The sequence below is a fragment of the Chenopodium album genome, chromosome 14, assembly GCF_948465745.1.
Source record: "Chenopodium album chromosome 14, dcCheAlbu1.1, whole genome shotgun sequence".
Lineage (NCBI taxonomy): Eukaryota > Viridiplantae > Streptophyta > Magnoliopsida > Caryophyllales > Amaranthaceae > Chenopodium > Chenopodium album.
The window spans coordinates 46213658-46228789 of record NC_137847.1 but is presented as its reverse complement, the minus strand read 5'-3'; the positions used below and the strand labels follow the sequence as shown (position 1 = coordinate 46228789).

Sequence of the window (15132 nt, the reverse complement as noted above, 5' to 3'; positions counted from 1 at the left end):
CTAGAATCCTAGGTAAATGGCTAAATGCTACACGATTGTAAAAAAGATGCAAATTTTAAGTTGTGTATAAGTAGGTTAAGATCAAGATTGAATTAGTATTTTTATGGGGTAATTTTGTAGATTGGTTGACCGATGATGATAGTCTACAATCGACGACACAAAACTAAGTCAAAATGGTTATTAGTGTTCCTAAAATCATGGAGAGGATATTTGCTACCAAGAATATGTCAGAGGTTGTTAGACGAATCTACACCCTAAACAAATCCACGTTCTTCAGAAGACAAAGTAAAGATGTTAACAACTAGCTCCTACTTTTATAGAAGACACCACCACTATTCTCCGACCACCTATCAAATGCCTTGTAACTCCCATAAGCTCCATTCCGATCATACGCCTAATTACCACCGTACTAATATTACTTCTCTCAAGCTTAGGCTTCCCCATAACCATCTATTGTTTTCCCCACCATGAGTATGTCCACCTAGATCTTCCATCACCAAAATGCATAACAAAGCTACTCCCTCCATCCCTAAATTTAAAGCCTATTTCTTTTTATTATGTGAATAATAGATGCTAAAAAGAGGCTTTGTATTAAGGACAGAGGAAGTAATATATTTTAGTCCTTTGAGGTCATGAGTCCCACGTATCACACCATGGATTACATTTCCTAATTACTTTGCCATTCCCCTTTTTGATACTTATTATCTTTGGCCGTGTTCATCAATATTACCTTTGTGTAATATTTCTCCAAATACCACAACTACTCTTATATCCGCAAAACAATTTACCCTCGACCTAGGGCCTGTTCACTTCAACTTAATTTCAGTTCAGTTCAGTTCAGTTCAGCTCTTAATTTACTTCTCTCATAGAATATTCATTTCAACTCAATTCCGTTCAGTTTAATTCAGCTCAGTTTAGTAAATGTGAACAGGCCCCTAATGTATGTGGTCCTCAACTACCATTAGTACCTAGTTAGATTATGCTTATATTAAAATATACAACCACTATTAATTATTTGTGAGATATAAAATATTCCTTTGTTACATATAATATTTAACAGAGGTAGTATAATGTGATTGTAATCCTTGGTTTATGTCCTATAAAGTGGAGTTTTTCCCTGAGTTTTTAGAGCATCGTGTAGGATTTTATTTTTTAAAAAATTATTACAGCGCCACTTAGGATTAATATTTTTAAAATGCTACAATCAGATTATGCCACGTAAGATTATCACAAAGTTTATTACATATATAACTACGAAGTATCTATAACTAATAATAAACTAATTACCAACATCACTACTGCCATGTGTCAGCTTCTTATTAAAAAATTTCCCTCCAAACTTTTAAATGACATAAAATTTTTTTTTTTTTCATTTCAATATAAAGCTAATGTTTGAAAAAGGTAAATAAATAATAAATTTTCCTAAAAGTTTTTATGACTAAGTTTATTAATAAGTTGATATAATGCTGACATTTCATATATTTTATTATAATTATGAGGTTAATTAGAATACTTAACATCATTTTTTAGCTCAATTTATCTAACATCATTATTTACTATGTTTTTTTAAAAAAAAAATTATTTATATTACGCATATAAGAATAGAAGTTTTATTGTTAAAACCGTGCATCGCACGGGACTAACCTAGTATATTTAGTAAAACATTTCATTTGAAAAAATACAAACAAATCGTACATCGCACTAGCTTTATCTAGTGTGATTGTAATCATTGATTTTATGCCCGCATTATAATAGATTGGTGGACTCATTGCCAAATAGGGACTGATGGACTATAAAACTACATATTGATTCAAAACTAAAGATGGTTTTATGTTTATATTTTTTTATAGGAGTACATATTTATGAGAAAATTTAATCAACAAGTTTGACACTTTGACTATAAAAAATCAAGATAGGAACATCATGTGGAGAGAGTACGAATATTGAAAATCAAAGTAAATTGAAGGGTGCTTTTAATAATAATGCAAAAGTCCAAATAATGCAATAAAAATTAATGGAGAAATGCTGCTATTAAAAAGGTGCAAACATGTACCTTACATTATTACATAGTTTACCTATACTATTTGTTAATCACTTAAGTCTCCACAAAGCTTTAAATATGGGAGAGTTGAAGGTCATAATATAAAAAAAAAATGACTCCTTGCGAAGAATTGCTTCAGTTTTCAAAAGCTTTAAGAGGGTCTTGTGGATTAATTTCTGAGAATAGTGGCAGATCAACAGGCAACAATTCTAGGCTCACTCCCACCTCTTTCAGCTTCTTGACAACTTCCTCGAACACAATCCTGTTGCCACCTTGGGCGAGGTGCAGGCCATCACTGCACATATACTCACAATTTTATTTTACTTTTAAAAAAACAAAAACAAAATCAAAAAACACACTAGTAAACACATCTGCATGCAAAACAATAATTGATGCCTAATTCTTCTCAGCATAACTTTCCAACTTAACAGAGTACTTTTGTAATGGAGTTCTATGATGCGGACCAACAGGAGAATTCTCAGATATGTTCTAGTCTGCAGAGCAACAAAGTATCCATGAAATCTCAAAGAAAATGTTCTAAGAATTGGATGGACATGTTTGGTTCAAAAGGAAGCCAAACGCCATGCTATTTTATTCAACCATTTCAGGGCTGACTTTATCCATGAAATCTCAAGGCATGATATATACCAAGTATATATAATTGTCAAATATGCCAAAGATTATTATCACTGATGTGATTTTGAGATAAGGAAAAGGACTTAGATTTTAGGGCTAGGGAGAATGGTTACTCCGTGGATATACCAGTCATCAATGTGCTTTGTGCACATTTTGCTAAGAGCAAGTTTAAGACTTGGGGTGACATCATCATTTTAAGTCTTAAGAGTTAAAGCAAATTTAGTCCCAAGTCTTAAGATTTGGATGTGACATCACTTTTGTTGTTCCTCATTGAAAATGATGTCATTAAATTCTTATTAAGACTCACTAAAACTTAGCCCTAAGACTCAAATATATGACATATTATATGTAGAAAAATGTATATATATATATATATATATATATATATATATATATATATATATATATATATATATATATAATAAAAATGAGGTGGGTCCTAATCTCAATTCTTAAGTTGAGTCTTGAAATTACTTGAGACTTGCTTGAAATTTAAGAAGAAAAATGGGAAAAGTCTTAAGACTCAAAATGATGATGTCACCCCAAATCTTGAGGCTAAACTTGTTCTTATGCTTAAGACTTTTTCCAATTTTCTTCTAAAATCTCAAGCAAGTCTCAAGTTGAGTCTTGAAATTTCAAGACTCAATTTAAGACTTGAGATTGGAACTCAACTCACTTTTATTTTTATTATCCTTTTTTTTTTTCTTTTTTTTTTTTTTTTTTTTTTTTTTTTACACTTTTCTACATATAATATTTCATATATTTGAGTTTTAGGACTAAAGTGATAAATTTGTGCAAGTCTTAGTGAGTCTTAACAAGAATTTAATGACATCATTTTCAATGGAGACCACAAAAAATAATGTCACATCCAAGTCTTAAAACTTAGGGCTAAACTTGCTCTAAGGATTTTCTTTGAATTTACAAGGCTAATTACTCTTAATTTAATTACTCTGAGATCTGCACAGTATTGCCTCTTGGCATTACTCTTAATTTAAAGGGAAATGTTATTCTTGTCATGGTGATGCAGTAGACAGTGGTGAGTTCTGACTTTAGCATCTCTAACTGTATAGCTTTATGAAAAGTACCTGAGACATGAATTCTTCCAATCAGAAAATTCTTGCATCTTGGTCCACATATCAATTACTGGTGTTGCACATTCTCTTGCAACATCAACACATGCTTTGGCGTAGGCACCAGCGGCCTCATTTGTTCTCTCAGATAGACCACTTGGATTCTCAATGTAAGGGTGCCTGCACCAATTACTCATCAAAGTGAATACAGTGATAAGCATGATATAGGCCGGGCTACAGCTTGCAAGATACTCCGTAGTAAACTGATGAAAATATTACTCCCTATGTTCCCAAAACTTCGACCCTTTTGGGTTGATTTCATGGTTATTAAAAAACTAAAATAAAAAGAAATAAAAACATATTAGAAAGATAAATTTACATGGGTGTAAAAAAAGTAGAGAAATAAAGTATTAAAAATACATGAAAAAACAAAATTTTATATGAAAAAATTAATTTTGCACAAATATTATTGTAAATTGGTGGGTATTTTAATGCAAATGGGTCGATAATTTTGGGACTAAAATTAGGCCAAAAGGGTCGAAGCTTTGAGAATGGAGGGAGTAATTATTAAAGAATAGTATAAACTGTACAAAGAAAAACTTAACAGTAAACGTCCAGCTTCATCAATTGGAGGGGGCGTGATGATGAGGATAATAGCAGTCTCCCATTTTTTCTGCACCCAATAAAAGCAAGTTCGAGCCCAATATTAGAAATTGTGCAGCAGTTAGCACAAGTACCAGCACTTGACTGGCTCAAATTGTGTAACACAAACTAACATAATTATACGTGTACTGATAGACACATTACAATAACATTGAAGCCAAGGAAAACCAGGAATCTAGCACTAAATGCCCATTCATCCTAATAACGCTTATGAACTAATATTTGGCCTGAAGGACTTCTTATTAATAAAAGGCAAACAACATCATACATTAAATATATGGCTTTTAAAACCCTCCTGCAAACATCATTTGCCAACAAGAGTTACAAGACCACTGACATTTCAAGTTGCTGTGAGAATTTCTCTTGATCTTCCACTCCCATTGGATTATAAAGTTTAATCATAATAGTAAAGTTTCAACCACATCTTTTGGTTAGTCATCCAATGAAAGCTTGTAAGCTTCATCTGCTAGTACTTACTATGTAGTACTGCAGCAGTTTACGAGTTCAAATTTAATTAGTAAAGGCTGAAGTTTTCTAGGAGGATAACCCAGTTAACACTTTAAACATATAAAGTATTTTTTTTTTTTTTGACAAAAAAAAATAAAAAAATAGAATATAGAATAGTTGCAATTGAAAACCAAAAGACAAATTCAATTTTTGTAAGAAAAAAATAAAAAAAAAATGCACTGCTATCAACTGATCATCTAAGTGGCACCTCTATATATGGTTGTTTTAGAAATCAACTTCCCATTTCACTCCCAAAAAAAAAAAAAAAAAAAAAAAAAAAAAAAAAAATCGTAAATCAATTTCCTATTTGTAAGGAATAATTTGCTGATGGCTACCATTTGAATAAATAAATTTCTCATCATATGGATGCATATTATACAATTTCAAATGGATTTCACTAGCCAAATTGTCAATTCCCATCACTCAACTCAAGTGCCAAATTGTCCATTAGAATTTAGAGACAATTTCCAGGATCAAAAAGTTTCAAATAACAATGTAGCATATATGTTCCTGGATCACTTCCTTTGAATTTCCATTCAATTTCTGAATTATAAATATGTATCGTCAAAGGGATAGCATATATATACTAATTTGCTTATTTTCTTTTAATCTTCTACATTCTAATTCTGTTTTGTACACTTGATGCACTATGCATTCCCCACTGCCTAAGTTTATTCAGTTTGCAATCATGTTCATCATATACTGTGGAGAATAACATCTCAATGTTGCTGTGCTAGATAAACCTATGAGAACCTCTCATAAAATGCATCCGAATTAGATAAAACTAATACGTTGAATCATTAAAATCCAAAAGTTAGTATCTAAGCCTAATTTATACAAGCATGAAAGGTGCTCTGATCCCACATTAACAACATTCTATAGGCTGTAACATGACATACATTCTTTTTTTAACATTCTGGATGCAATGATTGCATTAGTACCAAATTAAAATATTGCATAATCGATGACACATGAAACCACAAGAAAGATTAACAAGTGCTTTGAAACTTAGAGCATTATTCTTCAATATCTCATTGTGTAAATCAAACGGCAACAATGAGAATGACATGCACTGTTGGACACAGAAGTATGCGCAAATTAAGGCAAACGAAATCACATTCATAAGTTTCAACATAAGAATTAAGAAAGTGGTGATAACTGATTTCCTTGTAGGGGGCTTCTAAATGCATTGCAAACTTTTACTCCATTTCAGGGTGCACTTTTTGTAAGAATCTTGTCAAGAATAAAATGACATAGGACCAATGCAGCTGAAGGGAGTGCTTAATACTTCAAGACTAACAATATACACTCCCCCCAAAAGAGAAGAACAATCCTTCGTATACGAGTACCAATTTGACATAAATGAAATACAGAGTAATACAAATTTCACTAATTGAATAACATAATGCAATTGTGTTTTGTGCCAAATCAATATTTAATTTAATACTGTCAAATACTCCACTTTTTAAACAAAATTAGCAATTATATGTATTAAATAGAGATGGAAATGGTCCATAAGTTACATCTTTCATAGTTTTAGAGAACAATAAGGCTAATGTCTCTTTTGACTTTATGCCCATTAGCAAAAACTTAGCCCAATAACTTTTTGAGAAACTAATTCTTTAACTCCAAATCTAAAAAGTAGTACAAATATGCAATGAAAACAATGTTTGACAAATCCAAATAAAAGTAAGATTAACTCCGTGAAAAGCCTAAGATACCACCATAACTATTACCTATCTAATATGTTTACTGTCCGGATTGGATTCTTTGAGAACCTTCATATCACAACCCTTTCCCAAAGTGGCGTGGTCCTTTCACTCCTATACTACCAAATATTATTCCGCCACAACACCTACCATACCATTCATTGCTTGCAAAGCATAGCAAGTTACTTACAAATGTTCCTTATACAGAGTATTATACAGTTACTCTCAAATTTTAAAAATCAAAATGCCAAACCACAAAACCAAACTTCTCTACTAATCAATCCATTTTGATTACAACCAATGACAAAAATAATCGAACCAACTCAACTTTCCCTTTCTTCCTATTATGCAAGAATCGATTGGCCAGAAACAAAATTCGATATCCTTTAAGTCTATTTATGTCATACCAATTCCAAACACGAACTCAATCCTAATATTTCTTTAACCAAACACCCCTAAAGGCCCTAAGAGCAACTCCAATGGTTGTAGATAGGGACTTGCTTGCAATTACAATAATTCCCTAGCTATTAGCTTGACCATTGGAGCTAGAAAACTTAATTAGCTTGGCTAAGCAAATTAGCTTTGCCAAGCTAATTTGCTTGGGAATTAAACTTGCCAAAATGAAAATGCTCATTGCACCAATTAAGCTCTTTCTATGTATTTTCTATCCAACAACTACTACTAAACTAATAGCTAGCTATTGGAGCAAAAAGTAGCTAAAATAATAATTAGCTTAAAAGTTTATGTGGCATGACAAGCTAATTGTCAAATTAGCTTGCCATTGAAGTTGCTCTAATACTTAATGATCTAACAGGCCCAGGGCCACATTAATTTATTGAAACTTTAGCCGAGATTATAACTAACTAGTACCAAAAACATTTAACCAACTACAGAATTACATTATGTGTCATCATATCTAATACAGTAGAAGCAAAGTTGACAACTTTACAAATTGGCACTCGTAAAAATTCTATTATGCTCCACATGTGTGCATAACAGAGAGACAGAAAGAAAGACTCTGAAAAAGAGAGAGTTGATATGATGACACACCTTGAGGAAAGAGAAGATGGTGCGAAGGTTTTCTTTGTATTCATCCAAAGGCACGTGTTGAAAGGAGGCATAACCATCATGAAGACAAGCATCATTGGCCCCAAAAAACACCGTCACCGCCATTGGCGCCGCTTCATCCGCCGCCGGAAACACCTTATCCAACACTTTCACCGCCCATCTAGTGTTGTACCCACTGTAACCTCTCATCAATATATCAGCCTGAAACCCAGATTTTTAATCAAATTAATAAAAACCCACAAAAACCCAGATTCATAATCTTGAATAAAATCAAATTTTGCAAATTCCCACAAAAAAATAAAAATAAATAAATAAATAAAAAGTAGAATTGGCGTCATTGAAGCATATCGTCGAACAGTGGGTGTGCATACTGTACGAGAGAAATGATTAGCCAGTGAAGCTCCCCAGCCTCCATTGCTAAATGATTCTTCAGTAATGGAGTCTCCAAATAGGTAGATTTTGGGTCTCATGGTTTGTCAAATGATCTGCTTTGATGCGACACAGTGTTGAAGGAGTCGTAGAGGAATCAATTGTTAATTCAAGGAGATTGATGAAGTATTAATTTAAAAGCTACATAATGTAATACGGATTATTTGAGAAACAAATATAAACAGAGGGAGTGCTGGAAAAAAAATGTTAATACCGATTCTAGGAGGCTCTAGGATCAATTTTCGTCCCCGCCTTTGTGGCTTTCTAAAGTCTAAACACCAAAAAAAAAAAATTAATAATCAATCAATCAATAACTAAATGGAAAAATTATCCACAATAATTCGACATTTGCCTCATTCGCCTAAAATAATCCCACTTTTCAATTATTTTTTAATAATCCGATCTTTAAGGCTTGTTCTCGTTAGATTATTTTCATTTCAGTTCAGTCAATGAAAAAAAGCCATTAATACCAATCCGGTTCTAATAGTGTAATCAGTTAAGTAGGTAATTTTTTTTTTAAAATAAAGGTTAATTTACACGTGTCACTACTTATAATTTTTTTAAAGAAATGATTATAACTACTCCCTCCGTCCCATAATTACAGGCAAATAACTCTAAAAAGTACGGTTTTTAAGGAGGATGGAAAAAGTAGAGGAATATTGTATGAAAAAGATAAAAAGTGAAGAATGTTGTATGGGGATAATAAAAAGTAGAGAATATTGTATGGAAAAGTTAAAACGTAAGTAATGATTTTTTAGGTATGTGTGTATTTTGTATGAAAAAGAGAAAAAGTAAGTAATGATTTTTTTAGGTATGTGTGTAATTTGTATGAAAAAACTAAAAAGTAAGTAATGATTAGGTGTTATTTTTAGTAATAGGAGGAACATTTTGGGACACCCAAAATAGTATATTTGCCTGTAATTATGGGACGGATGGAGTAATTAACATTAATTAATTATTTTAAACTAATTTTTTTTTAAAAAATAATATATATATATATATATATATATATATATATATATAAACCACCAGCCCCAGCCACCTCCTCAACCCCACCATCGGCCCAAACCAGGCCATTCGCCACCAACCCCGCCGCGTTCACACCCCAGCCCCATCGTGCCCTCACCCCAACTCCCCCACGTCGGTTGTCGTCCATTCCCTACTCCCTTCCGTTGCCTTAAAACCACCACCCTTATTACCGAAATGACGAAACAACGGGCCAGAATTAAGGCATGGGAGGTGAAGGGGACCAAAATCAAGGCGTGAGAAGGGAAGGATGGCCAAAATCGGGGAGTGGGAAGGGGAGGGGGCCGGAAAAGGGATAGGGGATGGGGTTTTTCAAGGGTAGGGAGGTTGGGATCGGGACAGGGAAGGAGTTTTTCAATGGTCGGGCTGGTGGAGGTGAGTCGACGGTTCAGGGAGAGGTGGCAGGGTGGTCGGCGTGGCGCGGCGCTCCGATGCTGTGGGAAGGCAGGGGGTCGAGTTGGTGGAGGTGGCGGTCGTGGAGGATGGTTGGACTGTGGTGGGAGTTACGTTGTTTTTTTATCTAATTAAATAAGGGTTTTGTTATACATAGCCCATTCATAAAAAACAACAATTTCACGCTATTAATGCCCTTTTTCTTGTTTCAATGAAATCTAATTTATTATTGATTTAAAAAGCTTATTTAATTAAGGAATTAAAATTAAGACTATATAAAGACTTTAATGACAGCTTATGTTCTCTTATATTTTCTAGAAAACAAAGAATTAACTGATAAATTCACCCAGATATGTACAATTAATTCCTTCCACACCTATACTAGTAATTACCATGAGAATGCACTTTCCAAAGAAGAAGAAGAAAAAAAAACACTCAATTGTCATCTTCCAATTCATCTTCCCAAAAGTATAGAGCATAACATTCATTCTTCTAGGCAATAACATAAGATATTACTTGCATAATATTTTTTTTTCTTCTTTTGCATGGTTGTTCAGATTCAATTATAGAATTCTTCTTAATGAGCATTACAATTTTAAAAATATATCCCAATGAATGATACTCACATGAATTTGGGATTCGATAACAAGTGATTGGTTTGGAGTTAAAATAATTGGGACGAGATGGAGTTTTTGATTAGCTTCTGCTAAAATAAAAAGATACCAACATGATATCTCACATGATATTGGGAAGATATATTTTGGGTTTATTAATTTGGGTTGATTTATTTTTGGGTTTATAAGTACTGTAATATATATATATGCAGATGTTAATTAGCTCTAGATGCACAGCTTTTGTTTGAGATGTTCTAATTTATATGCAGTAGTTATATTTTGTTTGTAAGACGCTAACTAATATGCAGTAAATTTTTGTTTTTAGATAGATTGTATTTTCCTATTCTTTTTTTTTTTTTTTTTTTTTTTTTTTTACATATTTTACCTATTAGTTCTACTACGATACAAAAAGTAATTTTAATATTTTAAAAAAAAAAATTGATGAAAAATTACTTCTTGTCGTACTGCCTGTGTGTCTGATAATGTGTAATTTTATCTACTTAAATGGGCTAATACAGTACAATAGTAGTTATAATGGACTAATAAATGCACTTTGATGAAAAATTATCCCATTAGCAATACTACATTAAATAAATAAGCTTTTTAAATCAATAATAAATTAGATTGCGTTGAAACAAGAAAAAGGGCATTAATAACATGAAATTGTTGTTTTCTATGCCTAGCCTTGTGTAACAAAACCCATTAAATAATAATATTTTTTGAATAGTAATTAAATAATAAATTATTTTTACTTTTTTGATCAATCAAATGCCAACACATGTCATGTGACTTGCTATAATAAGTTAAATGACTGGTTGGGACCATTTAAAGCGGATTGATATTGAAGGTCGGATTATTTAAAAATAATCAAAAGGTGCGATTATTTTGGGCAGATGAGGCAAAGGTCGGATTAGTGATGGCAATTTTTTCCAACTATATACTCAATCCGTTCCATAATGATGTTCTTGTTTTGAATCTTTGACTTTTTTTTTTTAAAAAAAAATCTTCAAAAATCTTCTAAATTTCTCTTAATCTATAAGAACAAATATAGTCATGTGGGATTTAGTTTGATTTGTCTTAGTGAGTAGATTATTATTTTATAAATTTTAAGATTTTTGCTAGTATGAGATTAAAGATATTTGCGGCCAAAAATGGGTAAAAATTTACATCGATTTACGAAACAAAAATATCATTATGAAACGAAGGGAGTATTAAAAGACACACTAACATTGACACGTGCCGTTTTCTGGTGTGTATCCTAGTTTGTTTTTTTTTTTTAAATAAAATCTTTTACATAAATAAATAAATAAAAAAGATTTAATATATCATTGCACAATATGTATTGATACCACAAACTTGAGTAAGAATATTAAAATAAAATCAAGTTCTTAACTTAATCTATGATATACGTAGTATTGTGTACTACTCTACCTTTTTTACAAGATTTTTTTTTTTTTTTTAAAAAAAAAAAAGATTTTTGTATTTAATTTATGTATGAAAAGCTTGCTAGGAAAAACATGAAAAAAATTATTTTAATTCAATTGATTATTGAAAAAATAAGGCATAAGAGAGAGTGAATAATACGGAGTAGTGGGTATAAAAGGAACTTTTTTACGGGCTAAATACATATTGTTAAGATATTCATTTGGTTAACTAGAAAAGAATGATATTGTTAAGAATGATATATGCGTATTTTAAAATACTTATTTTTTTTAATAATAGACTCCTTCATAAATCATAATAAAATCATTTTAAAAAGTAATAACTTATAACAAATTAAATATATTGTTTATTAAATGATAGTTATTGAAAATTACCGTGCATGACACATGTATAACATAGTCATGGTTTCATTTACACGGTTAGAAATTAGGTGACTCTTTCAACATAGCAAATCATTCCATTTTTTCCCGTAAAAAATAAACTTTAATAATCCCTACTATGAACGATTTACTTTTAATAATCCTAAATAATGTAGTATTATTTAATAATCTTAACTATGGGTCAGTTTGCCTCCAATGATCTCAATGACCAGTGACCGACTCAAAGAGTTTTTTTTTTCAATCACAATGACACAACTTGTGAATAATGGATCAAAATTAAGAATTAAAACGTGAATGGTCGAAAAAAAATACATTAAAAAAAAAACCCGGAGTTTCAACCACCCTTTCCCTAACCCCTAACCTCATTGGAACCCTAACACCACCCTCTAACCTCGGTAGAAACCGGTCAACCAACCCCTTAACCACAGAAAATGCCCGGCCAACCTTTACCACCCATCCCCAACCCCAGAACCACCTTATAAACCCCTTAACCCCATTGAGTCTTAATGCTCCGAATCAACACCTCCATTATTACTCTATTTCCACACCTCGAACTACGCTAAAATCACCCCGAAACTCCTTCTTGAATTAGGCGAAAGCTTCTTCTTGTTACTATTCTCATCCATCAAAAACTGATAATTCGCCCCAAAAATGCATTGAAGTTGCGGACGTCGATGCTGTGATGATGCGGTGGAGCTGAGTGGTTGCTTGGTTGCGTGAATTGGTGGAGATTGGTGGTGGTGTGAATTGGTGTCATGAGGGAGGAGGAAGGTTATTGGTGCTATTTAGTGGCGAGAAGTGTGGTGAGTAGGGAGGAGCTGGGCGGTGGACAACAGAGGTGGTGAATAGTGGAGCGGGTGGCTGGTAAGGGGTAGGGTTAGGGTTCCGGTGAGGTTAGGAGGTGATGATCACGTGTTTACATGTGTCATGGTCACATACTCACATGTTATAATAGATCATTGACCCCTTGTTGACCGGTTAGGATCATTTTAGAGGCAAACTGACCCCCATAGTTGGGGTTATTAGAATAAATTGCCCACAGTTGGGGATTATTAAAGTGCATTTTTCCTTTTTTTTTTTTTAAAGCAAACCATTCCAAATTTAATCTTTGCTAAATCATTAAAAGTGCAATTTAAGGTGCTCTAAAAAAATTATAATTTGAGGCGGCCATGGTTAGAGGTATCAAATCGGATATCCGAGTCGAGTTTGATGAGGTCGGATCGATTATGTTTCAAACTTGAATTATACTTCCTCTCTTCAAAATTAGATGACACGTTTTGACACTATTCATTAACTTTATTTTGACCAACATTTTTGATTTATAGGTATAAAAAACATAATCATGTGAGATGTTATTAGATTCAATTCAATGTGTACTTAATTACCAGTAAAATTCAATTTTTTACAATAATATAATTAAAGATATTTTCATTTAAACTTTTACATTGACAAATGTGATAAAAGAAACGTGTCATCTAATTCGTAACGGGAAAAATACTTTATTATATTCATATGAGCCAAAATCTGAATCGGGTTTTTTCGAATCGGGTTAAATTTTGACACCTTTAAATCATAGTCAAGTTTTACCAAAATATTTGACCAATTTCAGGCCAAAATATAGTTGGACAAGCCCACTAATTTTGGGCTGGGCTAAAACAAAATTAACAAATCGTTCAGGCTTTAAATGGCGGTATACATCATGTACTGCCTAAACACTTTACAAAAACACTCATGTCCAAAAATTCTGCCTAAACTCGACTACTCGAGTATGTTAGGTTTTGTAAAAAAAAAGAGTATGTTAGGTAATTTTGATCAATTTTCCAACTGTACAACCTGTCACATTTGTTCGTCTATCTTAGGTAAGTTGCTTATTTTTGACTAATTTAATTATCTTTAGACTTTAGTTCAACTTTAGTGACATGTTGCTCAAAATTATCCAAGAATATCTGAGAGAAAAAGAATCTTTGAGTACTTAGGAATTGTTTATATATATACTCTATACGTGAGAACAGAAGAAGAGATGAAGAATGGAAAATATTCTAAATCGTGAAACAGTTGAGTTTAGAAGAGCATTGATTGCAAATAGATTGATGACTGTAATTATATTGGAATGAGCAAAAAATCCAAACGAAAGTCTATTTAGACAACAAGTAGTATAATACACCCTAAAACTTCTCAAGATAGGCGGCTAAAATGTAGTGAAATTTCTTCGTCATTTTCATCTCTAGATTGTGGTCAGCCATTAAGAATATAAGGGTTACTTTGTTAGTGTTAAAGAGATTAATTCGTTAGTATTTTCTCATTTACACATCAAATGTAATGTTTATAATATAATGTTTCGTATAATAATTATTTGACTTAAGAAAAGGAAATTTTGACAATTACCACATACTATTGTTTCCATTTTAGCAATTATTACCTACTATTATTTTTTTTGAAAATTACCACCAACTTTTTTATTAAACACCAAAAGTTCCCACCTAGTTGGCTCTCAACCACGTTATGACGTTATGTGGGTCCCACATAATTTTTTTAATGTGGGCAAAAATTTTCGCTGAAAGAAATCGAAAACATTGCAATTCACTTCTCCAAACCAAATAATTGATTGAGTATTGTTTGCTTTTTCGATTTCATTCAGCGAAAAATTGAACTTGGGAGTGAAGTATCGAGTGAGAAATAAGAAACGGGAGGGAAAAAGGAGGGAAAGTATTATGTGGGTCCCACATGGCGTCATAAGGTGATTGAGAGCCAACTAGGTGGGAACTTTTGGTGTTTAAGAAAAAAGTTGGTGGTAATTTAAAAAAAAAATAATAGTAGGTGGTAATTGTCAAAATTTCCTTAAAAAAATTAGGTTATTATTGACATCACATTTCAGGCACCTTGAATGATAAGGTGTAGTACAGCCTTTTAGAAAAATGGAAAATAAAAATAAGGTGTTGAAAAATGAAAATATATAAGACAACTTAAATCAACATCTTTTATACTTCCTCCATTTTTCTTATATTGTACCATAAAGACTTTTACACTATATCCTTAATCTTCTTTGACCATTATTTGTGATTTAACCATTAGGAAAAACATAGTTATGTGGAATCTAGTTAGATTCGTATTAAAATTTACTTTTCAAATATCAATTTTTTATAATTTTTACAA

General features: G+C 32.1%; 1 protein-coding gene across 1 annotated transcript; it reads right to left on the bottom strand.

Annotated features, from left to right (window-relative positions):
- Positions 1-2043: 2043 nt before the first annotated feature.
- LOC145579344 (GDSL esterase/lipase At5g45920-like) lies at positions 2044-8253 on the bottom strand. Its single transcript, XM_081636580.1, has 5 exons — positions 8066-8253; positions 7677-7895; positions 4353-4420; positions 3763-3927; positions 2044-2336 (listed from the first exon to the last, which is right to left on the bottom strand). The coding sequence occupies exons 1-5, from the start codon at positions 8162-8164 to the stop codon at positions 2177-2179; spliced, it is 711 nt and encodes a 236-aa protein (XP_081492706.1). The 5' UTR covers positions 8165-8253; the 3' UTR covers positions 2044-2176.
- Between the last annotated feature and the right edge of the window lie 6879 nt (positions 8254-15132).

Bases quoted from the DNA above. Each gene is read 5' to 3' on its own strand.
- LOC145579344 (XM_081636580.1), bottom strand. From the start codon at position 8,164: ATGAGACCCAAAATCTACCTATTTGGAGACTCCATTACTGAAGAATCA. The intron at 3,928-4,352 runs GTTAAGTTTTTC...TAATTGGTGCAG, and splicing joins GATGAAGCTGGACGTTTACT to GCACCCTTACATTGAGAATC. The intron at 2,337-3,762 runs GTACTTTTCATA...GTATATGTGCAG, and splicing joins TGGAAGAATTCATGTCTCAG to TGATGGCCTGCACCTCGCCC.